The 27,028-nt window shown below is 36.3% G+C and overlaps 1 protein-coding gene across 2 annotated transcripts in view; it reads left to right on the top strand.

Annotated features, from left to right (window-relative positions):
- CSMD3 (CUB and Sushi multiple domains 3) overlaps positions 1-27,028 on the top strand; it is a 931,825-nt gene that overhangs the window by 455,903 nt on the left and 448,894 nt on the right. For both annotated transcript variants that reach the window (XM_080646869.1, XM_080646870.1), the window contains one exon: positions 19,483-19,586. In XM_080646869.1, the coding sequence (XP_080502995.1) occupies positions 19,483-19,586 (104 nt within the window). The remainder of the gene's footprint in view (positions 1-19,482; positions 19,587-27,028) is intronic.

Here is a 27,028-nt window from a genome sequence, read left to right as displayed (position 1 = left end):
AAACTTCAATGCCAGGTCTGAGACCTCAGCCAGAGACCAGAGTGTTATTTATTTATTTATTTATTTATTTATTTTGTACGCTGCAGCTGTCTTTTGCAAAAAGCACTCCTAAGGTAAGGATTTGTATGCCACTGATTTACTGAGAAAGTGTGCCCAGGAAGCTATTAAGACAGTGGGAAGTAAGATAGAAAATAAGTATAGTTAAGCAAGAGTGCAAGTTCAGGCAAAATCCCATGTGCAGCAGCCTGATTCCATGCAATGTACATTACATCTGAAAGTTTATGCCAAATTGGAGCAGGGGAGCGGGGATCTCTTACTCTATATGCCGTCATTGTGGGCTGAGGGTCACCTGGTCCTTCAGGGCTCATGTAGGGACAAAGCAGTCAGTTCCCACAGCCCAAAGGCAGTCTCCAGAAGACTTAGAGGCAAGTGAATATGGAAGATCGCAAACAGTTAAGAGAAAGGACAAGAAGCATCCAAGGAGATCTGGGTGGAGTACTGACAGTGTCTGCTGCACTAAGTAGAAACTAGAGGGAGTGAACCTGAGGAGAAGTTCAGGGATAAACTGAAATCAACGCCATTTGGGCTTACCAAGTCTTACCAAGTAATGATTCAGAAAGAGCTCAGGAATACTAGTAAAGTGCAGATCAGTAGGTTAGAAATCAGAGAAACAAACTAGAAGCTCCTATCCCCAAGCCAGGCAGAGTGGCTGTGATCTCCACTTATAAGACACCCACACCTTGGGTGCAGGGGAACTATCAGAGGTGCTGACCTTCATTTCCCCTCCTCTGGACTCACTAACACCTGTCTGTATAGCACTTCTTGATTATTCCCAGCACCTGTCCTCTTGTCAAAATGACTTATTTAGTTGAAATCTTTTATATAAAATTAATTACTCTAGACGGGCACATTGAATAGCTATCTAAAAATAAACAAATATCAATTTCATCTAGAAGGGTATTTGCTGGTTTCTGTTGTCCAAGAGCTGCGTTTAATACCCGATAAGATTCATCATAATCCGGCTTTCTCAAGCTTCCAACCAGCAGAGTTGGTTGCTGAGAATAGGAGAGGGATGGTTTCCCCAGGATTTGGACAAATGTATCTGGATTTTTTAGTTTGGATTAATCATTTGCTACTGGGACTTGCTGTGGCAGCTTTCTTATGGAATCATCTACATTTTTCTCTTGCAATGATAATGGCTGTTTCTGGAATTGTTTTTGTTGTTATTATTGTAATGTTCATTTTCTATGAAGCACATCAAAACTCAGATTCACCTTTCAGCTTAGAAGAATTATCAAACCTTAGAAACACCCAGAGGCTCAGAAATATCTATTGTGAAATGGAGGCAGCGACACTAGACTATAATTTTTATTAAACCCAAATATCTTTGGGCTTTTGGACCCTTTAAAGCCCTGTGAGCATTGTTTTAAATAGAAATAAACTCTGGTTTCTAAAAAAACACACAAATATTAACAAAGAAAAAATAAAAATAAGTATTTCATAATGTTAAAAGGATTATTCTTGGATAGAGCAATGTTTTTATTTTATTTCTTTTATGCTCACAGAAGCATTCTGTTTTAAATATCAATAATACATGTTATATTTTATAATAAAATATAGTTTAAAAATACAACTTAATTAAAAAAAAACAATATAGGTAGAGGGTAATTCACATTGCTGATTACTACCTGCTTTTTTTATTTTTTTATTTTTTTATTTTTATTTTTTTTACTTCCTGCTTTTTGAAACTTTTTGTTCCCCTGGCTTTTTTTATTTTCTGATTCCTGAATTTTCTCCCACCTTCTCAGTCTTTTCTCAATACTCAACCTCCTCTGCCATATTATTAAAATTTATGTTCTTCAGTATTCTGAATTCAAGTTTTTTTATTATAAATTATTTTCTTGTTCATTCACACATCTAAATAAAAAATCCGACTAATTCAGTATAGTTCATGAATATGCCTCAGAGTTGCTTAATTCTCTCCTCTAGATTTCCATTATTTCTCTTTTAATTTATCAATCCACTTCTCAACTAGCGAAACTTCATCTCATTTTACTGCTTACCCTAAGACCGTTGACAAATCCAGTGTGACATTTTATTGTAAAATAAAATATCTACTTCCTTGGTAAAATATTAAATAGATCTGCAATCTGAACGACTCTCACCTTTCTTAGGTAAGAGCCGTGCCCGAACAGTCTACTTCATGCCAGTGCATTACCTGAGCCCTCTGTTTTGGGGACACGCTGCTCCCTCTTTAAAGAATACCCTTCCACGCTCTGTACCTCTTTAAACGTGTGATCCTGGTTATTCCTGGCTATTTATTCTCTAGGCCTCAATTCATGTTTCACTTTTTCATGGAAGCCTTTCTAGTCTTCCCTTAGATTAGTTTAGGATCCTACTCTGCATACTTGCTCACCAATTATCATATTATACTATGATTTTCTGTTTACTCATCTATTTTCTTTAGTTTAACTTTTAAAGACAAAAATCATGCTTGAATCCTTGCATCCTTAACATTTAGTAGAGTAGCTATACTAAATGTTAGGTGGGAGTATTTCAAACAAATATTGAAAGAACTGATTAAATGTTCCCATGTAAAAATCTCACTGGTATATTTGCATATTTATTAGCTTTTCCTGGGAACTTCTGTGATTCTTACCAAAAAAAAAAAAAAAAAAAAAAAAGGAAGGAAAAGGAGACAAAGTATGCAAAAGACAAAGTCATTTTTCTTTTAGTTTTTTTCCCCACTACTCCTCCCATTACTAACTGTTGGTGTCCCTACCACATTTATTTCAATATTGTAATTGTTTTTGAATGATCAGAGCTGTGCTGTATGATAATTAAGCGTAAATATTAATTCACATAAATGGTGGCAATTAGTATACTTTATATAACCAAATAAAATTTGGGGGCCTGCCTTAGGAGAGGAAAATGAGAGAGTAGACAAAGAAATCCTTAATTAAAAGTAGCAGGATACACAGACTTACCAGTTAGGACGAGGTTGTCTGTCAGTGACAGAAAACCCCATTACAAGAGAGATTTAAACAAGATGTGGTCCAAGACTCATGGGGGCTCTGCTTTAGGAATTCCTCAGCGACAGGCTAACTCACTACTCTGCCATTCCTAGGGAGGGGCCCCTACCCTCAGGTTCCAGCACTATGTCTCACACATTCTATACAGCGTATTGCAGGAGAGAGAAAAAAGAAGGGGGGCAATGGACAAATGCAAGCTATTTCTTAAGAACAGTTTCTGCAATCTGCTAAAAAAATTTATTTGTTTGTTTACACCAAAACTTAGCAACATGGTCATACTCAGCTGCAAGAGAAATGGAAAATATAGTTTTATTTAGGGTAACTTGCATCAACTAAAAATCCAACTACCATGGAAGAAAGGTTAATAGGATGTTTGGGAAGGTTTGACAAACCCTATTACACCCATTTAGTCCAAAATTGATGGGTAAATGAGGAATATTCCTGTTTAAGAACTGCCTGGTAAGAAGACAGATATTAGGAAAATAACAACAGTATTAATAATATTATTAATAATATTGATATATTAAAGTGGACAAGAATTCAGTGCATATATCAGGAACTATTCTAAGCTCTTTTTATATACAATCTCAATCCTCGCATTAAATATATGAAGTATTTGCTATTATTGTGTAAATTTTATACATGCAGAAACCAGTTTAGAGAGCTTAAATGACGTGTCTAAATTTGAAAGACAAGTGGCCACACTAAAGAATGTAAAAGTTATGATGGTTGGATGGCATTATGATGGTGATGATTCTATTGCTGCTGTAACAAATTATCATAAACTTTGCCTAAAACAACACATATTTATTACCTTACTAGAGGTCCAGTGCATGAAATTTGTGCACGGTTGGGGTCCCTAGGTCTGGCCAGTGATCAGGGTCGATTGGGGCCAGGCCAATCAGGACTGGGCCAGAAAGGGGGTGACGGTTGCCAGGTCGGTTGTGGCAGGAATGGATGCAGGGCGCTGCTGCCTCCATCGTCAGTGCCCCGCCATCGTGCAGTTCCTCCTTCCTTTGGCGCTGCGCTGCCACAGTGGTGAGTGGGTGGCGGGCTGATTGGGGCCTGCCAGCTCGGGGGAGGAACAGGGCATGGGAGATTGGCTGCTGGCCCCAAGGAGGGAGCTGGCCCTTGGCCCCCCTGGGAAAGGGGACGCATCTGCCACCACCCACCCCTGGTTCTTCGTCCCAGCCGGTGGCCAGCCCTGATCAGGTGATTGGGGCCTGCCAGCTGAGGGGAGGGACCACAGGAGGTTGGCAGGTCAGGGGAGGTTGGCTATGGGAGCGCACTGACCTCCAGGGGGCAACTCCTGTTGAGTGTCTGCCCCCTGGTGGTCAGTGCGCATCATAGCGACCAGTTGTTCTGATTTTTCTAGTCATTGCAGTCATTCCAGTCGCTTAGGCTTTTATATATACTGAGGGGCCATGTTATTATGATCTCTGAACGCATAATAATCTGGCCACTCAGTGTGTGTGTGTGTGTGTGTGTGTGTGTGTGTGTATGTGTGTGTGTGTGTGTGCGTGTGTGTGTGTGTTAGAAGCCTGGTGCATGAATTCATGCATGTGTGGGGTCCGGCCAGCCTGACCAGGGGAAGGGGACATGGGCGGTTGGCCAGCCTGGTTGAACTCCTGGTTGAGGGGACAATTTGCATATTAGCCTTTTATTATATAGGATATACACTGAGTGGCCAGATTATTATGCATTCAGAGATCATAATAATCTGGCCACTCAGTGTATATAAGGGTTCTCTGGGTCATGAGTTCAGTACAGGCCTCACCACAATAAAATTAAGGTCTCAGGAGGCTGTTTTTCTGGAGCTCTAGGAAAGAATGTTTTCTGTTTATTAATGCTGTTGGCAGAATTCAGTTCTTTGTGGTTATAGGACCAAGGTCCTTAGTTTCTTTGCTGGCTTTTAGCTGAGGGCCATTCTCAGCCACCTTCATATCCAATAAAGGCACGTATAGTGCTTGTGTCACATTTCTTGGCCACAATTTTCTGCCATTCTCTTCTACTTCTAAAGACTGTGTGATTAGATCAGGCCCACCTCTGATATCCAGGATAAATTGTTCATCTCAGTGTTCTTAACCTTAATCACATCTGCAAGTCCCATTTAGCATGTAAGGTACATAGTCACAGGTTCCCTGGATTAAGGCATCTTAATCTTGGAGAAGCCATTATTCCGTTTACCACACGTGGGAAAGAGAAGGGGTAAGGAAATTGGCAAGCAGGTGACTTTTAAGGGATGGTGTCTTCAAATGGGAAGCTCTGTCCAGCAAAGGAGACAGAGAAGATATAAAAAAAAAATGACAAAAGCAAAGCTTAAAATCTTGACTGTGTCCCATTCTGTCCCTTTTTTCCCCCCCAAGAGGGATCTCTTTATCAGGAGACAGATTTAAATATCATTTAATTATTCCAGAATTCCATGCTATTTTCATTCCATGCCTCCCCTCTATCCCTAGCGCTGGAAGATTATATTTCTACTTAGGGTGAGAGGAAGTATTCACGGAAAGCATTTTGTGTTCAGAGTAGTTCCTCAACATTTCCTGACACCACTTGGGCTGGTCAGCAACCCCTTTCAGTATATAGAACCATGGATGTGCATCTCCATGGTTTGTGTAGGGAAGTGTGGTGGGGATCCGGTTAAGGCAATGTTGAGACACTGTATTTTATTTTGGCAGAGCATTCCTTTCCTGCTTTCCAAACTCCTCATCTACCCATCATGATGCCTTTAATGGTGAAAAACACAGGCAAAAAGGGAGAATGTGGTAAAATATAAGTTAGATAAAGAAGAATTGCTTGTATAAAAGAGATATCAAAACATCTTCAAGCTAAACCATATACTTGTCTCATCTGTTAATTAAAAGGCCCTGTTAATCATCTTGAGTAAGAGTTATGGAATGGGAAGCGTTCTTTCATAATAATGAGAAAGGGAGAGGTTGTTATGAGTTAGAGTGTAGAAAAGTGTCTGGCACACAATAAATATTTAACAAATATTTGGTGTTGATTGTATAAATTTTTACATATCTGTATAAGCAAGTATTATATGCAGTTTCATATTACAGAAATCACCTAAATGCAATAAAATAATGAATTATAAAACATTTATATTCTTACTTTAGTGAAACAATTCTCAAATATTTATAACTCACTGTGCGCAAGGCACTGTACTGGCTATAAAAACACAATACATAAGCTGAATTTATTCATGACTTATGTATGATTATTGTATTTTTCTGCTTATGATTATCATTTTTTATAATTTTTAAAACAGCTAGAATTGTACAGTTTTTCATATTATATCTTTTTATTTCTATAAATATAATTTTCAATGTATTTTTCTGCTTATGATTATTATTTTTCCAACCAATGGCACAGAGAAGTATAAAAAAACCCACACAGAACAAAATCTCTCTTCTTTGCATAGGATATATTTATTTATTTTAGAAGCATTATATTTCACTTATTCTTAAAACTAGAGGCCTGGTGCATGAAAATTCATGCACTCGGGCGGGGGGGGCGGGGCGGGCATCAGCCTGGCTCTGCGCCCTCTTGCAGCCCGGGAGCCCTCGGGTGATGTCCACCTGCCGGCTTAGGCCAGCTCCCCAGGGAATCTGGCCTAAGTTGGCAGTCACACATCCCTCTGGCAGCCCGGGAGCCCTAGGGGGATGTCCGACTAATGGCTTAGGCCCACTCCCCTGTGGAAACGCCCTGACCACCAGGGGGCAGCTCCTGCATTGAGCGTCTGCCCCCTGGTGGTCAGTGTGCATCATAGTGACTGGTTGTTCTGCCCTTAGGGTCAATTTGCATATTACCCTTTTATTATATAGGATAATATTTAACAGGTCATCACATGTATATTAGTTAATTCCATAATTACATGACCAATATTCTAGGTTGCAGTTTTAATAAAGTTAGATGTCATTTCATTTACGTCTTGAAAACTGAAGCAACATCGTGTTGTTGCTGTTTTAATAACATGAGATTTTCATCATTTTTTTTTTAATAACATAGACTTTCAACATTTTACTTTCTCTGGAAGGTGAGTCAACACCTACCTACTGTTATACTGTTTAGGATAAAAATAAAATACTTATTTTACTTCCTTTCTGTATTTTCTATCATCAGTGCTACTGTTTTATTATATTCTAATATAAAATATAAAAATTTCTATTTGTATGCAAATATACATATTGCATAATGATATAATGAATCACGGATCACCATTAATTTAACCTACCTGGGCTTTTGTTTTCTCAATAATAAATAAAGATAATAATGTCTTCCTCATGGGGGTTTAGGAAGGATTATATGAGGAAATATACACAATACACTTAGAACAGAGTCTAGAATATAGTACGTGTTCAAAAAATAGTAGCAATAATAATAATAATAATAATAATAATAATAAATGTTACTGCTACGACTAGCACCAGCAGCAGCAGCAGCATACTCCCCAAGTGTTCTGAGACCTAATGCCTCCAACAGCATTTGAACTTAACTTTCTACTGTGCTGATAGCACAGGCTCTCACACATTGCAGAACTCGGAATATCCTCATGGAGAATCCCTGCTGAAATTAGTCATCAGAGCCATCAGCAGATGCTTCTAAGAAGTCAGAATGGTTTCTGCTAAGAGCCTGTAAAAGGAATTGAGATACTTTATTATAGATTAGAAGGTTATCTTAATGACAACCTTGGAGTTAGTGAGAGCTATAGTCACCACTCTGGGACATCGTTTTCTGCTCCAGCTGCCCATCATCAATAGCTGCAGCTAGAAATGTTAAAGGGGCCACTTAGCAAGAGGTACAGGGCATGATGAGGCCGGCCACTGCTTGATTTGGGGTTGTGAACCTCTGAGAGATTTTAGGAAAGTTCATAGCCTGTGCAGAGGAGACAGGCCATTTGAGTGGAAAAGCCACTGGAAGCGGCGTGGTTGGGGTGGGTGGGGCGGGTCTCAGGGAATCACCAGGGCAGGGTGAGGGTGTTAGCCAGGTTGATGGAGGATGGGAATTAGAATCCACTTCATGATTCATTACATGTAAAAGTGTATAGTAGGTGGTTCTCACTACCATAGTGTTGTGTTTAATCATTTTGAACTAATCTCATTTTTTTAAGAATGTTTCAAGTTAAAGATTCTTTGTATAAAAATATATATAGATGTATAAATGGGGAAACAAATAGATATGGATTAGGCTGACCATTACTAAAGAGGAAAAAAACAGCCAAAGGCCCTTCTTATCAAACACATTTTAGTGAACTTCATTTTTATTTGTTTCCAAAATATTTGGATATGTACAACCTAACATACAGAGATTTGTAATGAATATCCTCCTAAAACCAATGACATTATCTGAAAGCATTTTCCTCAAAATTTTTAAATTCAAGTTGATAAATTATATGTATAATGAAATTTAAATTACGTCTGCCAGTAGCTAAGCATAACTAAATGACAGAAAAGAACTTACAGTTTTGTACAGTTGTGTTATAGATTTAATATTTGATGCAATTTTTATTTTTACTTCTGTAGCTTCTTCCCTTCAGTGAACCATTTGTAATGCCATATTTAATCTGTCACTGTTACATGCCAGCACTCCCCTGAAGGGGAAGGCCGTGTACAGACACAAAAGGCATAAGAAAACTAAAAGCTGAAAGCTTTCATCGTCCCATCGATATCTCTGTGTCTCCAGGCTCCCCCCGCCCCGGCCTCTAATATACGAGCCCTTGTAAGAACTGAAACTATGAACCTGAGGCTGGCAGCAAAGTGGACGGACCTAGAGAACTGCCGAGGCTGGCACTCCTCATTCTATATGTCCGTTCAGTTGTGGAGCATGTCTTCTGTAACAAAGTGCCCATGTGTCCTAGTACAATGTATAATGCTTCTAGACCTGAGGTTTAGCCTTTATTTTAAGGAGGCAAAATTACGGTCAAATGAGTAAATGGATTTGCATGTGTCATAGTTAAGCTTTTTATATCTTACAATATTTACCTATTTCACAAATTTCATGTAAATTTAGCTTTGTAAATATCTTTTTACAAAAATAGGCAAATTGAGATGATTACTAATTAAACAGTTATTAAACACTGATTTTCCATATGCATATGAAATATGTACCACATACAATATGTATTATAGAAACAGGTACATTTTAGGGTTGTTCTGAAATGTGGCTTTTAAAACAAATGTACTGCATATTCTGCTCTGTCTGAATTAGACTTTACACTCAATAAAATTTGATAAAATAGTTTTGATAGCCATAGGTTTTGTAGTGGGCTTTTGAATAGTGTTTTTATATGTATGAAGAAAGAAAAAAGATAAAAATGATTACAATTATTTTTACTTGGGGTAAAGAATCATGAGGGAGTCCACTCTTCTTCACTCCCCCTTCCAAAGCCAGTTGAAGTTCTTGACCCTAACCTTGCCCTGCTCCCCTTCAAATTCACATTGTTCCTGATGCCAAAGTAAGCAAGTGAAAAGCAATCACAACCCAGTCAACCCTTTGCTCAAAACTCAGTGCTTGCAGCTCTTCATTTACAAAGTTCTTAACACAATTGGTTTCCTACTTCCATCTTTAGTCTTCCTTCTCATCATTTCTTCTCTCACAGTTTCTATTGCAGAAACAAAAAGAATATTCCTTTCCACTGTGCCATTTTTTGTCCATTCCCCTACTCAGTGTTCTTTCCCAGTTCCCATCTTCACCTTCCATTGCGCTGCCTGGGAGTTTTATCTGGGGGAAATCTTTCTTCTTTACTCTCCAATTGGATTAGGGGCTCTCTTCTCTGCGTCCATGTAACTCTGTGCATCCATGTCCAAAAGCACTTAATACAGACTGCTGCACTGATCTTGCTTACCTCGGGTCTCCCCATTGTGTTGTGATTGTCAGGTCTCTGGAAAGTATGTGAAAAAAGAAGTGCTTTAATTAGATGTTAAATTGATTGGGTGACATGGCATTGCATAGCTGAAACTTAAACTGTGTATATTTTTGTACTTATGCATATATTTTGCATTCTGGATTTCCTCATGTGGCAACAAAAATACTTGTTAATGTTGGAGTGAATTATTAACATTCTAAAGTGAACATCATGGAGAAAACTATTTCCAGAAAAGAGAATTTTCTAGCAGCATAGAGTTTTGGGGGAAATCTCTTCTCTTTGAATCATAGGGGCATTGCAAAAAGAAAAAAAAAAAAGGCAGAACCCAAAAGAACTTTATCCTCAAGTGAACAGATATGAGCATCTATTTTATGCTGAATTAGGTATCATAATAACTGCCACTTATTGAAGATCTACTATATATCAAGTACATATATATTGTTTTATAAACTCTGTTTAATTAAATACTTGCTTCAATCTGAAAAAAGTATGAACTTTTTATAGATAACAGAGACTCCCTCCAAATAATATAACATTATAGGGCAGTGATGGGCCTTAGTACCCTAGGCTTTGCTTGTGTACTTGACTATATCATTCTGTCTCACTAAAAAGTATAGCATGGTATTGAAGTTAAGCTATCATTAATTTGTTTAGTTGAACATCATCAAGGGATTATTTTAATTCTGTACTAAATATATTGGTACAAATGCCTAATACCAGCATCAGGTGCTAGAGAAATATTGAGAAATTTCATTTGCTTTCAGATTTGTTTTGAAGAAGACAAACATCAAAAACAAACCAGGCTTTACCATAGAAGGTAAAATAGCTTATACCAATCCACCCTTCCTGTATTTTCCCCCAAGGATTTGACATACTATATATTAGTTATTAGATATCAGAAATTATCTTCCCTTGCCAACACTACTAGGTATTTAACACATAGGGCATATGCCCAACATCAAAGAGCATAGTTAGAAATTGTTATTATATATCAGCATTTGGCGGACAAAGAGGATTTCCTAAATTGCAGACTTTAAAATGAGAATAGATTAGTCCTACTTATTCACTAGAAAGTTTTCAGTTTTAAGACAGGTTATCATCACATCCCATCTATAATGATAGAAAACAAATGTGATAACCATCATAAAAACTCCCATTCAGAAGAAGAGAGTACTGAAATTCATAGAACAATACCCTGCTGGACAAGATTGGTGAAGGGACTACCTTCTCTGGAAGTGGAATTAGTTCCTTGATGAACATGGCAAGTAGCAGAACTCTGTCTCTCTAGGACAAACCCAGAATAGTATGATGTTTAAGCACACAGATTGTGGCATCAGACAAATCTGAAATAGATTTTAGCACCATCAGTGTTTGCCAAATAAATCTGGGCAAATTATTTGGACAATGTGTTTCTTTAAAAAGAGAATACATTAGACCTATTTATCCACTAGAAAGTTTTCAGTTTTAAGTATAGGAAACCATAAATCAAATGGTTTAAATAATAAGGAAATGCATTATTTGGCACAACATGCTGTCCAGAGGTATGCAATCCTCAGGTGTACAGTCAAAACATCTAATCTTGGCTCTGGGCATCGTCATGCACGGGCTTTGTCCTCAAACCACGTTACCCAATGGCTGCAATAGTGCCAGTCAATATTCAGTCACTTCCAAAGCAGACTGATGTTTTTCTTCTTTATTTTTTAATTAAATTATTGTGGTGATACTGGTTAATATTATTATATAAATTTCAAGTATACAACTTTATCATATGACATCTGTGTATTCTATTGTAAGCTTACCACCCGAAGCTGTGTCTCTTTCATCACCATGTATTTGACATAGTTTACTGTCTTCATCCTCTCCCGACCCTTTCCCTTTTGGTAACCATGATTCTGTTGTCTGTATCTGAGTTTGCTTTTCATTTGTTTTTCTTTTTTATTTGTTGTTTTTGTTTTACATCACATATATGAGTAAATTATACAATTCTTGTTCTTTTCTGTCTGACTTTTTATTCACTTAGCATTTAATTTGAGCACCAAGAAATCCTTTCCCAAAAGCCTTCCAGTGGATTTCTTCTCTCTTTTCCCTGATCAGAATTAGGTCACATACTAATATATAATCTTATCCATGACAAATTGAAATGAGACTGCTAAGATTGGCATAGGCTGATTAGGACCATTCCATAGAACTCAGAATGTGGTCAGCAATCCATAAAGCATGTGGGTGTGTAGAGTAAGATACATAGTTGAACAAAACCAGTGTTCTCTTAAGAAGAGAAAGGTCAGGGGTGAACAAAGGAGAGGGCTGTGGAAAGGCAATCAATTATTTCTGCCACAATGCTCCCTTTTGATTACCAGATTTCAATATAGATAAAACCTTCCTCTGCACTGACTTTGTAAAAAAAAAAAGCCTACATGAAACATATTCTTCACTTATATTAGTGGAGAAAACCCAAAGTATCAGCCTGTCACTACATACAATGAGCTTAGAATCTCCAAGTGTTGCACTGGCATCTCCATTATTTCCAATGTAGTTTCCCATTATCCAGTGACCTATGGTCAAAAGACAGGTTATCATCACATCCCATCTATAATGATAGAAAACAAATGTGATAACCATCATAAAAACTCCCATTCAGAAGAAGAGAGTACTGAAATTCATAGAACAGTACCCTGCTGGACAAGATTGGTGAAGGGACTACCTTCTCTGGAAGTGGAATTAGTTCCTTGATGAACATGGCAAGTAGCAGAACTCTGTCTCTCTAGGACCTTACTCTGTTACATTGTGACATGGCTTCTGGTTCTGGTTCTGATATTCTTTTTTCTATTGGACAATACTGCTCTAAGACTTTAGTATTATAAACACTATTGCATCTAAAATTGGATGTTTCTGTTGCTTTTGCCACCCTCTGCCAGAATCCATAGTTTCTGATCCTTTGGTCAAATGTCTATACTCTGCTGATTGGGAAATATGCTCATAATCCCTCAAATTCAAGGAGGATATTTAGGTGCTAAGTGGCCAAACGATGTACAAATATACACTACATATAGTTTTAGGGTTAAAATAAAGCAATGCATGTAGAATAATGAGCCTAGTGTCTTACACATCATAAATATTTGTCAATTTTAAATTTTCCTGGGTAACAGATATGCAGTTTAAAATTAAGCATGAATTTCACATGACTTCATAAAATATAACGATGTAGAAATCATGGCTCTGGGAATAATGCAGAGATTGAAAATTATGAGACATAAGTTTTACACCAGTTTTGTCAAAATACCCTAAAAAATCCATGTATTGAAGCTTATAGGAAATGAAACTATTAAGCATTTAATGTTTAATGCTATTTACAGATTTCAAACTTCTGTAAAGCCAATGTTAAAATGCATGAGATTATTCTTAACTGACTGCCTTAGTAGCTTCAAAGTTTTAAATAACCCTCAATAAGCAGCACTGTATAAGCCATTTGGAATTACCACCCTACAAATGGAAGTAATTGCTTTTAAAAATCAAGACAATTATAAGTAATTTCTACATTTTATTATCACAGGTTTTTTGGCAGTACTCTGAGCTAAATGCAGTTCTCTTTTTCTACTCACAAGTGATTAATAATAAGGCAAATAAGGCAAAATATATGACATTTCTTTCTTTACTAAAAGACATTATATTCTTCCTGTTTCCCTACTAAATATTTCAGCCCTAATGCCAACTAAACATGTAAAGAAAGCATTCATATTATATTGATGATGATTTGTTGATTTTTAAAATTCTTTCTACTTTATTTCCACATTATGCCAAGATAAAGGGATGGAAAATGGCTATTTGGTCAACTCCATATTATAGTAGAATCTGTAGAAATAAAATTTCACATCACACTCCTGATGCTACATTTTATGTTCTTGCACAGATAAAAGTGTGGTATGTGTTTTTTTTTTCTTTTTTTCAATTTTCCAAATTACCTTTATACATTCTACTAAATAATATTTTCTCTATTGGGAGTATCTAATATACTATTTTTAAGTTTTATTAGCATGCTTTATTTATATTAATGGGACCATTTGAGGGAAAGATAGTTTTTATTTATTTTTTAATACGTAGATTTTACTTTTAAACTACTATTTTAGAAGCAATGTTTAAATTAAGCCTCAGTGAATTAAATGATAATGAATGTTTTCTACAAATCAGACTCTTCTAGCTTCTCAGTTATTGGGTGTCATTGAAAGTGTTCAATAATTATAACTGTCTAAAATTTTAGTGACAGCTCAGTGGTTAAGTGCTCATCAGAAAGTATATGGATTATTTAGTAATTAGCCCATCACTTACTTTAAAATGAATAGAGTTCTCACTGTGGCATATATACATGCATGAATCTCAGTTACAATTCAGGCAAAGTAAAGTCTACCATTAAATGGATGTCCAAATTCTTTAGGACATGATTATACAAGAATGACTCTCAAAAGATTTGCAAAGAATTAGCAATACAATCAATGAGTCATTTATTAGACACATACTTTGTATCTATTAGTCTATTAGGCTTTTAAAGCCATTTTAAAGGAGATGTTCCTAAATTTTAAATGAAATGCACTCATGGATCTATTTTGAAATATTTGCAGTAAAGTGGATCATGGAATTTCTTCCTTTAATAGGATGACAGATGAAGTATTCTGAGAGGTCTACCCACTGAAAAAGCAACAACACCATATTTTTCTTCAGAGCATTGCTAGTTAACAAGAAAGCAAAGGAAATGTATACATACCATCCAAATATATACATATATAATGAAAAGAACAGTGAGCTGAAATGAAAGGAGACTGAATCGGTATAAAGCTCTGTTTTCCTTGGAGCAGATAGCAGTTACTCTATGGAATTCTAAGATTAGGGCCTAGTCTCCTTAGATCAATAGGTAAAGAAGTTAAACTTGAAGCTTTAACATTTATCTAAAAACCCACAAAGGGTGTTAAATTTACACTAGCATGCTAGTAAAGCTTGGATCTAGTTAGCAGAAAATGAATGAAATTATACCCAATTTAGGCCTTCAGGATTCTTAAAGCTTAAATTCAAGCAAGATATTCTAAAGAGATTCATACCTAGACACAATATAGTCAGATTATTGAAAGGTAAAGACAATCAGAATCTTAAAAACAGCAGGAGAGATACCACTTCTCACCTGCTAGGATGGCTGTAAGAAAAAACAAAAAAACAAACAGAAAATAAGTGGTGTTGATGTGGAGACATTTGAAGCCTCATGCATTCCTGGTGGGATTTAAAATGTTGCAGCACTTCTGGAAAACAGTTTGGCAGTGTCTCAAACAGTTAAACATAGGATTAACATATGATCCAGAAATTCCACTCCTATTTTTGGAAGCTAAGTAAAACTCTCCTGTAGAAACATCTGAGCCTCCTTTTGGGGAGCAGTAGTTGACATTTTACTGCTTGTTTATTTCATAGTTTAGGCCTCTTATTTTATTTATTTATTTCATGAGTCAAGTTATTGTTTTCTTTTCTAGAAACATTCAATGCTGACAGCGTTTTCAAATTCACTGTCATACAGTTACTCACTTCCTTTTAGTCTGTGCTGGGCCTGCATTTCTGTCTTGTTTCTATTTCTAATTTTATATAAATGTGTGCCCTCTATTTTTATTTACTGCTTTTCTTTTGGTAAATATTTAAAAGAAAACTTACAATTTCAACAATTTTAATGTACGATTCATTGGCATTAAGTACATTTACAATGTTGTGCAACTATCACCCATGTCTGTTGTCAATAGTTTCTCACTACATCAAACTAAAACCCTATTACCATTAAGCAATACCCACCAATTACCCTGGTAATTCCATCTCTATAAATTTAACTTCTATCTCTACTTGTATTTTCTATCTCTACAAATTTACCTATTTAGGTATTTTATATATGTGGAATCATACAATATTTGTCTTTTTGTGCCTGGTTATTTTCAAAGTACTGGAAAGTCTTCCATAAGAGAAAAGAACTTATACATTTGTCAACTTATTTTATGATACCAGGAAATTTTAAGAGTAAATCAGCAAGGAAAACCAGAGAAGCAAACTTCTTCATGTTTATAAAGTGTTATCTACCTTAAAAATATTCTTAGTGGTGAACCATTACATATATGCCTTTTAAAATAAAACACAGTTTAATGAGGTTAACTATCACCTATTCTAGTAAAAATTATATAAGATATCCAAGGCAGTTAAGATAAAAGAAAATTTTAAAAGGCTTAAAAGCAATATTTAAAATCTTATTTACAGAAGACATGCTTGTTATATAGAAAAATAAAGATACTTTACAAATATTGCTAAATAATAGGGAAGGCTTATCAAGTTGCCTAAATATGAGATCATTAAGCAAAAATAAACTTTATTTCTATATACCAACAGTTGAAAATATAAAGATATATATAATTTAAACAACAGCAAGAAAAGATTTCAGCATATGCATAAAAAAAGAGTTAAGCCAATTTGTGTTGGTTCAGGGACAGATAAACTGACCAAGAGAATAGAATCTAGAGCCCCCAAACCAACACCCCCATATATAGAATCTTTATATATGTCAGAGTTTGACATGCAGATCACTGGGGAAAGGAGGACTATTCAGTTAAACTACAGAGACAATTTCTTGTTCATATTGCAGTTAAAGAAAAATTGAAAGTGATGCTGTGCTTGCTTTCTGTTATTGCATAACAAATTACCCCAAATTAGCAGCATGAAACAAAATGAATTTGTTATCTTACAGTTTCCATGGGAAAGGACTTTAGGCACAAGTTAGCTGAATCCTCTTAGTAAGGTCTCACCAGAATAAAGTGAGGGTGTTGCCCAGGGCTGCAATCTCATTTGGGACTTTGATACCAAGCTCACTGATTGTTGGAAGAATTCAGTTACTGGGGTTTACCATGAGGTTCTCCATTTATAAAGGCCACCCACTATTCCTGCTACCTGGACCTCTTCACAGCACCAATGTGTTCTTCAAAGGCAAATAGGAAAGAATCTCTTCTGATTTATTTTATCCCTCACTTCTAGACCTTCTTTAAAGAACTTCCCTGAACTGGGTCAAGCCCACCCAGGATAATCTCCCTTTTGATTAACTTGAAGTCAACTGAATAAAAACCTTAATTACATCTGTAAATCTATAATATCCCTTATGTTATCCATATAATGTAACCAATTATGGGATTCATTCTCCATCATATTAATAGGTTTTGCCTACATTCAAGGGGAAGTAATTATACAGGCCATCTACATGGTTTGGGGGGATCTTAGAGAGTCATAATTCTGCTCACTATACATACCTACTTTATCCTTTCTGTAAAAGTCAATTCCCAAAGATTAAAGTTTTGCAGGAAATATCTTTACGACCTTGGCTATAAGCCAATGCAAAAGTGCTACTTACAGGTTAATAAGTCCAACTTCATTAGGATTATTTCTTCTAGACTAAAATATTTAACACAGAAAGTGAAAAATCAGATTATAAACTTAAAGAACATATTGCAACACACATAACATGTAATGTATTCGTATCCAGAATATATAAAACTGATCTTCTCAACAGGTAAGCCAGGCTCAATGATATATTATGAATGATGCATTATGAATGAGTTACAGGTAGAACTAAAATATTGATCTTAGCTCTCAATATCTTGGGCAGAAAAACTTCCATTGTAAGCAGCCTCATCAGCTCCACCTCATTGTGTCTATTCTTTCCTTATGTGTGCTATAATGGAAAACGATGGGGAATCACTGATATAAAGGATTCTTGCAATCAATAACAAGCAAACAAGCTGTCCAAGTGAAAATTAGCCAAAATACAAATAGTCATGTCACAGGAAAGGAAGCATAATGACATATACATGAAAAGACATGCAACTTAATAATTAATGAAGAAAATGCAAAACAAATATCATTTTCACATACTCTAAATTGGTAGAAATAATGAAATCTAATGTAAACATGTTGTAAGTATTTAAATTAGTAAAATAATTTTGGAAAATCATATGGCACAATATTATAAAATTGAATTTTTCCTTTATTATCCGGACATTGCACTCCTAAGTATAGAACTTAGAGATATACTTGCATTTTTGAACCAGAAGATGTTTAATATTGCTCATAACCGTGTTGCTTATAATAGCAAAAAGTAGAAACAACCTAAATCTCTATTGACAGGCAGTTATTAAATGAGAGTATTTATATTTAACTCAGGGTAAACTGGGAAACTTTTTTTTTAATTGCAGTCATGTAAAATGTATAATTCAAGATTTTTTGTATCTTCTGTATTAAACTTGACAACAATTTCTTTAGTCAATGCAAATAAAAAATACTTTTTTAAAGAGTTATAATCATAATTTGTTATATAGCTTTGAAAAGCCAGGTTATGACATCTGTTTTTAGAATTTCTTTTTATGATACCAAAGTTATAAATAGTTATAATAAGTATTAAAGATACGCTTTTTAAATTTATTTTCTAGTAATATTGGCAACCTAAAGCATTCATTTTCTTTATGTGGTGATGAGTTAGATTTTACTATAAATTAATTTTTGCTCAAGGACTTATTGAATATAGGATAGTGTTTATGTAATTTCTTACAGTATTGATTCTTAATTACATTATTCTTAATATTATATTAGGTTCCTAACTTAAGAATTACAATGTAGTTAAATGTGGGTATTTGCATAGGAGCATAAGCAATATGGATGCATGAGTATGCTTTAGTAAAAAAATAATTATCTATCATGGATTAATGATGTGTCTTCCAAAGTATTGTGCTTTGTTTTCTAAGCCAAATGTTTGGGGGTTGCCTCTCTGGTGCAGCTCCCAGGGTTTGGGGTGCCAGATATTGGACACCAAACCCTTGCTCCTGGGGAGAGATGCCTGTTTGGTGAGATCCCTCCCTGTTGTATGTTGCCAAGTCAGGGGTGGGTTCTTTGCAAGAGTGTCTCTGCCTCTACTTCCGTCAGATGTCCTTTTATCTTTTGTTGTGAAGAGCAGCAGTTCATCTAGATTTCACGTTATTTTCAGAGGGAAATGATCCATATTCAGTTGTAAACTTGGTGTGCTTGTGTGAGGAGACGTTCGGGATCTTCAGGATCTTCATATGCTGCTATCTTGGACTCTGCCCCCAATACTTTTAAATCTGGTGATCTAGATTCAAATTTAGCTGTTACATTCTTTTAAGCTATACTATTTAAGCATACTCTGCGTTTTATTGAGTTAGCTTTATAAAAATATCTGCAAATGTATGGAAAACCACTCTCCACCTACATGTACTTTTTATAAGACCTTCTCTAAGTAGATCTGCATTCATCATTCTTCAAATACTTCATGTAAGAGTATTCTATAAACAGAAGCCATGCCATTTCATTGAAAATTATTACAGAAAGTACAATGTGCCAAATGAAAATTGTTTGATAATCATAATGATTGAACTTTAGCAATAGTCGACATGATCTGCTGCCATAGTATGAAATTTGTGAGGTGCATTTTAAATATTTTTCTCCCATTGCTTTATTTTTGTTTTTATTGCGTAATGCTACATATTTGAGATGTCTGTTTCTGTTTATTGCTAGGTTATCCAGATAAACTTTGAAGAATTTGATCTTGAGATCGGCTATGATACTTTGACAATTGGTGATGGGGGTGAAGTTGGAGACCCCAGAACAGTGCTCCAAGTGTAAGTTCTCAGTGTTTTCCTCTTGACTTTGTCTATCAGGTATTTTTGAAAAAATGTCCCTTATTATCCTTTTTGTTTTTGTCTCACTACCACCAACAAAAGCACCTTATTTATTATCATCAACCTACATGTAAATACATTAAATCCCCTTCAGTGGGACTTAATGTACTTAATCCAAACATAACTTCTTAGAATGTATTTTCAGACAGGAGCCCATTGGAAATAGACATCTAAAGTGAAATTGTAAAGTGGTTGATTTGGTCTTATATGGAAAACACATTTGCCCTCACATAATTTAAAAACAAACTGAAAAAAAGTATAAAATAGATCCCAGAGACTTAAACTGGTACCAAAGACTGGTCAGTGTTGTCTCACTTACTGGTGGCAAACTCATCCCTAGCTGTCAAGAGTTGGAGCTGAGAGTTTGTCAATGGTTTTAAATTTGAAATCTTTAGCAATGAAACTTGAAGTAGTGAACCAGCAATGTACCTCTTATCACAGAACTGAGATAGTTAAAATAGACCAAATATGGTTCTTAATAGGAGCTAAAAGAATGAAATTATGTTGAAAAAAAGGGAAGTATTAAGAACTTATTTATTGCTGGGTCCTTGGGCTATTAATTCCAATTATCTACCTCTGATGATCCCATGAAGAAATGTTACAGGGAAAGTCTATTGTTTACTTTGCTATGAACTTCAAAAGCTTAGGGTATGCTCTCTCTCAGAATTCCTTTCATAACTCTTGATTTGCAATTCAGGCTTTATCAAATCAATATTTCTAAAAATGGGATATTTTGCATCATAATTACCTAGAACACTTTTTAAAAGTAGATTTCTGGACCCCCATTCCTGACCTCTTAAATCAGTGTTCTGGGATTTGCACCACAAAATATACGTTTAATCGACGCACCAGGTGATCCTTATGCACGTCAAAAGTTTGAGAACTACTGGTATAAATATTTATAAATTATTTTCAGCATAAACTACTCCCAGATACAATATGCTTATCATGTATGTATTTCATACTGTGTAAATTGATTGAAGGTAAGCTGATTTTATTTCATTCTTTTTTCTCTCTTATTTTCCCCATTTTCTTTGATTATTAATTTTACAAGTTATTCTAGTATTATTATTCCATAATCCTCTAATAAAGCCTAGGATTTACCTTATGTGTACATTATAGCCCCAGTATTATTCCTTCTTTGTTTTCATAATTCTAGGAAAAAAACTAAAGCTAAAACAAAACAAAAATCCTAGCTGTTCTCATGCCTACTTGACTTCAACTTTAACCTCTTCCTCTCTCCACAACCTGTATTATCATTGATCAACCACAACTTCGTTATCTATCTCTGAGCTATTGTAATTCCATTTTGTGATTCTTAAGATAGAATGTATAAAAGCGTCAGCATTTTACATGTTTGGCTGTTGTGCTCAAATTGTTTGTAACTTCATCCCCCTTAAAAAGTCTCAGCATTTATATCAGAATGGTGAGCCTGGTAGGTATTTTACTACATTGGAGTACTATCTTGTAGAAATAATCTATAGTTTCTCCTAGATTTCCTTGTGATTTTATACATGATAGCTTAGATTTCATTATGCTGTAATATCATATTAGAAATTTGCAGCCACAGAGCTAATATGATGAGTAGATGTGTTTGTTTATTGTTGTTTGGGAAATACAAGGTTTTAAAGAACTGGATATTACATGCAAGAAAATCTAAATTTATGGTTTCTTTTGTCAAACTGGCAACACTAGCCTTGGATGGTCACATAGCAAATAATGGCTGGAACTATCTTCTTGCCCCCTTTAGAGAGGGTACAGGTTCTCCATGGTTACTAATTCTTCTATTGTTTTGTACTTGAGCTTCTAAGAACATTTGCATTTGCCTGCCTGGGCTTGTAGCCATTTATGTATATGACTCCTGATACAAAATTTGGTTTTATCTTTGAATTTATAACAGTATTTTCCAGATGGTCTCACTCTTACTCTGTCAATATTTAGATTGCTAGATTTATAAGAACAGATTATGTCAATACTGGTGTAAGAGAAAAATTATGGCAGGCCAGTAAAACAGCCAGGAAGACTTTACTCAAGACAGTTGCAATAGGAATCAAGACTATTGGAATAGGGTCCCAAGTATTGAACAGAGTCAACACTATTTCAGTAGGAAAGAGAAATTGAACTCAACTCTGCTGAAACAAAAGGTAGGATTGTTTGTTGTTGTTGTTTAAAAAACACCTCACTCAAGGACATGTTTTTCTTTTCTTTTCTTTTTTTTTTTTTTTTTTTTTTTTGAGAGAGAGGAAGGGAGGGAGAGAAAGAGAGTTCAGTGGCATTATCAGTTGCTCTAGAAAATTTAAGTTTCAAGTCCTTTGTGAGAACCACTGTTCAGCCCTCCTGAGGTGCTGGCTTCCCTTGGCAAGCATGTATCCCACTGGACTCCTCTTTCATTTTGATAGGCATATGGTTTGCCTGCCAAATATAAGTTTACAGGAAAAATATAATGCTTGCTTGCAGGAGTTGCTCTAATTTTTAACCAAGTTAGCAATAAAGTTATAGGCCATTTTAATCTAATGTATTGCTGAATCTTAGCAAATAAGTTTGATTCAACTTATGGGAATCTGCAAACATTTGCATAATTACTGGATGACATTGGAAACAAGACGACTCTCTCTCTCTGATTCATTATGCTCTAGTATCCCCAAAATAGACAATATGTGAATTAAGAGAGACATTACCTTACCACCAACTGAGCATTGGCACCTGAAGAGGGAGAGACTTCAGACTCTCCAGACATCATATACAACATAACTAGATAAAATCTTTTATTATCCACTAGAGGCCCAGTGCACGATTCGTGCACCGGTGGGGTCCCTCAGCCTGGCCTGCACCCTCTCACAATCTGAGATCCCTCTGGGGATGTCAGAGAGCCGGTTTCGGCCTGATCTCCACAGGCCAGGCTGGGGGACCCCACCGGTGAACGAATCTGTGCACCGGGCCTCTAGTATGCATATAAGATCTTTGGTTAATCTCCTCCCACCTTCCCCTCACTCCCTTCCCTCTGAGATTCATCAGTCTGTTCCATGTTTCCATGTCTTTGGTTTCCACCCTGTGCTGAGCATCTGCCCCCCGGTTGTCAGTGCTCATCATAGCTACCGCTTAGGCTTTTTTATATATAGATAGGCAATAATTCTATGAAATCCAAATGCCACCAAGTTTCCAGTGAAGTTGTTTGGGGAAGACTGCCTACATATACCTATGGAATGTCCTGTAAAGAATTCTGCTAACAAATTGGCTAGCTCCTTAATAAGTTTTGAATAACTACATATATTATATATATATATATGAGTCTATCTGTCTTTAAAATCTCTTTTACTTAGATGATTATGATGATGAAACAACATTATTAATCAAGAAATAAGGACTGTGGTATAGTTGCTTTGTTAAATTATTCCCATAATTTAGTAAAATTTATTTTACAGCTCTCTCAGCAAAAGCATTGCCTTTCACAGTTTTTATTCTGCCCTTCGTGAGCTCTGCAATGGATTGCTGGCCTGAGCAGGCAGATGTTCATCTTCTCACAAACCAGTTATCAGTTTTCTGTAGGACATGTTATTTCCCCTCAAAGTAAAAAATTTTAAATTTTTCCAATTTTCTTCTGTTTCATGACAGATAGCAGATGACTTTTATATACATGTTGCAATTCTCTTGTTACTGTCATTGACTAGGCTGTTGTGCCAGCTTAGTTCTAGGAATTACATCTTCCAAAATTTCTTGAGAAGTCACTATAGCATACAAAGCTTAGGCTGGCCACTTTCATTTTGAATGCATGATCCATCAGCAAACATCATTAAATCGGCATTATGAACAAGAATATCAGACAAATCAGGTAAGGGCCTAGTGTCTTATTCTATTGCTGTTGTGCAGTAATGATAATCTGTTTGATCAGGATCTTGTAAAAGACAAACAGGATGTTTGCATCTCCCAAACACAATGTTGGGATTGAATAATAATTCTTGTTCACAGCTAGTCTGATGGCACACTCACATAGTCCCGATCTTAGGCACTTTGTATGATAGCTGTAACAACACATAGGACATGCAATTAAGTCAAGTGACTAAAGGCAAGGGTTTCAATCTTTTTAAAGTATTCTGTGGAGTAGAGTCTTAATTTTCATGACAAAACAAATAGGAAGGCTTTATAAAACTTAGAATCTTCAAAACTGAGACCATACTCAATTTTAGGTTACAAGCCTCTTCAGAATCCATAGACTTAACCAGAAGATCTGAGAAATTACCATGCAGTCAGTCCTTCAGAACTATCTTCCTCATTGCAAATGCTGGAATCCATTGTCTACAAAATCCCTGAGTGTCACCAAAATTGTCTAATTTTTTTTTTTTTGCAATAAGGCATTTTATTTGCCAAATGGGCTGACTCTTTTGGGGCCTCAACAACAATAAATGCCCTAAATATTTTACCTCAGTTTAGCAATAATGCAATTTATCTTGGGAGGCCTCATGCTCTTGCTAAGGGGGATTGTGACAAAGAAAAGGCATTGGTTTTGCTTTGCTCTTTAGTTTCTGACTCTACCAGCCAATACTTGTAGATCCTTCTGGTGGGATAGCTTCCTCTAAGTTTTCCTGTAAATGACTAGAGCAATATAGGAGAGCACTGAAACTCTTGAGCAATACTTTGCCCATAAATATTGGACTTCTTTAAAAGTAAAAACAAATAACAATTTAGACTTGTCTATTAGAGAAGTAGGATCCCAAAAAAGCAGATCATAGATAAATTGCAGAAAAACTTTGCAGATGATGGTATCAAAGTTATAATGTTTCAGTGATAGGAACTATATAGGCATTAATGGACAGTGAATTTATTTACTTCTTCAAAATCTTGACAAAGGTCAGCCTTCTTTATCATATTTACCTTCCTTTTTTACTGAACATTTGGCAGTGTTAGTATCACAGGTTGAGTTTCCTTTTATAATTATTCCTTATTTTTCTAATTTGTTCTGTAACTGGTTGATTCCTTCTAATTGAGCTCTCAACAAAGGGTAGCGTTTGACAACACATGGCCATGGCTTATGCTTTGAATATGCTATATCTGTTGGTTCTACATATCAGTATTACCATTCCTAGGACCCAAAGTGATACATTGATTTGTTTCTGCTCAAGGTACTTTTCCAGTGCCCTGTGAGTCTGCCGCTCTCTGCTATACCCCTATTTTTAGTAAGAAAATCAGATGCTTTTATTTCTAAAGCTTTCCACAGATGCTCCATATGGAGTATACAATATGGTAGTCTTAATTACACGAGAGATATCTCCACAATAGGCTTACATGAGAAGCAAGAGAAAGTAAGAAAACATGTTCCTCAGTTACAGGATCTATTCATGTGGGAACTACAGAAGAAAAAAAACACACACACACCACAATTATAAAGCTTATTCAAAATACCAACAACCAACCAGATGGAAAGTGAGGGATTTCTGGGGAAATTTCAGAATAAGTAGTGCCAGTATCTACCATAAAAAGCAAAGATACGTTAACTTGAGAGAAAGTTGTTGAAAGTATATTTCACCAGTTCCTACCTCTGAGATTCAGCCAGCTGTAATTTACTAGTTAATTGTGCCCTAGCCTTCTGTACTTTTCTGATCCCCCATTTCTGCAGTTTCTGCATCATCTGGATCTCTCTCTCCAATCCCTGTCCCAATGCCCCGGCTTCTTGCAGTAGTGAAGCTTCTTCTATTGCTTCTTTTCTAGATTGCACAGAATAGAGGTTATTTCCTTTAGTGAAAAGTTTTAACTGAACAGTAAACACAGCAGTTTTTAACTTCTTCACATTTTTCTGGATTGTCTCAAAACTGAGTAATTGCAGCTAAGATTTGAGTAATAGTCTTATTATCAGGATATTTGGGGTGTCCCCTTCTCCACTGAGTGTTGGGGATGGAGTCATTATGATGTGTTGAGAAAAATAATTTTCTGAGCCTCACAGGAGAGGATGAGTGATTTTTGTCTGTGTGGAATTGCATCCCTGTGTTTCTAAAGTCTCATTTCCTTTAATTCAGTCCTGAATTCCTGTAACCTGGAATTCAGTAGAGCTAAAAGCTAAGCCAGTGTCCAGTTTCTGTTCCATGTTGCAGCCAGGTCCAGTTCCCCATCAGGTTGTGTGTGGTCCACATGCAGGGGAGCAGGAGCATGAGAGCCCTATGAGCCTGGAGTCAACCAAGAGAGCAAACGCCTTTGCTCGGGAATTAAGTATCCCCAATCTTCCGATGCTTGCAGGTGGGACTGACACACAAGGACCTCCCAGACATCACTTTACTGAGCATGCATCTATTATCTTCCTTGTCCAGTCCCTTCCCCAGCCATCTGCAGGGAATAGACTAGTGGCTCCCTGAGGAGTGTTAAACTGCAGCCTCCTGGCACAGTTGCCCAAGTGACATGCCTGTAGTATTTGGCCTTCCTTTTGCTCCTTTTCTGTTATTCACAACTAAGTTAATTACAGTGGTATCTGTCTGTGCTTGCAGTTCTGCCACTTTGTCCTTAATTTAAACTTGGATAGTCAGCCAGAGAGCTGAGATAAAGGTGGGTAGGACCAGAGGATTATTTTGATGTGTCCCTGGATCCATGCAAGTAAATTGTGATGGAAATAATGGGAGCTCACCTCTTTTGGAATATAACACAGAGTTTCTCCCAGCCCACCTTGAGAGGAAAGGCTATGAGCGGTCTCCTCCGATGGCTCTCCAAAGCCCTAGGTCTTCTGCAGTGGTGGAGAGTGGTGACTATTTGGCTACTCCTTGATGTGGTGGGTCATGTTCTGGTGCCCAATGTGCTTGCATCATCAAAGTCGCCAGTTGCAGAATTTCATACAATAGCTTGTGCACATGAGCAAGCATGGGGGTCTGAATTGAAAACATGCTGTGAAGGACATCTACAAACGTCTGGGAAACAGGGAAAGCTTTCCTATGAGTAATATCAGCTGGCAGCAATGCTGGGTAGCTTCTCAATGGCATTTGCATCACTGGTGAGCAAATAAGAGAAGCTGGTTTTCCTCACATTGTAGTAAGAAAAATGTGCACTTATATGGCTCTTTGGGTCACATTATCATGTTGCTGTATTCATCAACATAATACTTATTAAAACATTTGCCTTTTTCCAAGTAACTAGGAAAACTTCTTTGCATCATGTTGCCTTCATATAGGGACAGAGAATTTTATACAAGTTCGTAACTACTCTCTAAACATATTCCTTTGTAGTTTCTGCTTTCCTAGACCCATGATGTATAGATGAAAGAGACTCCTGGAAATAGAATCTATACTGAAACATAGAGTGAGCTCAGGGCTAGGATAGGAGGAGTGCAAGCCTGTGTCCTCCAACAAGGCAGGTAACCCATTACCAACTAAAGAAGTTGTGTCCTCATCCTTCTTTGAAGGGAAACC

The sequence above is a fragment of the Plecotus auritus genome (assembly GCF_963455305.1).
Source record: "Plecotus auritus genome assembly, chromosome: 11".
Taxonomy (NCBI): Eukaryota; Metazoa; Chordata; class Mammalia; order Chiroptera; family Vespertilionidae; genus Plecotus; species Plecotus auritus.
The sequence above is the reverse complement of the archived record's forward strand: the minus strand, read 5'-3'. Positions and strand labels throughout refer to the sequence as shown.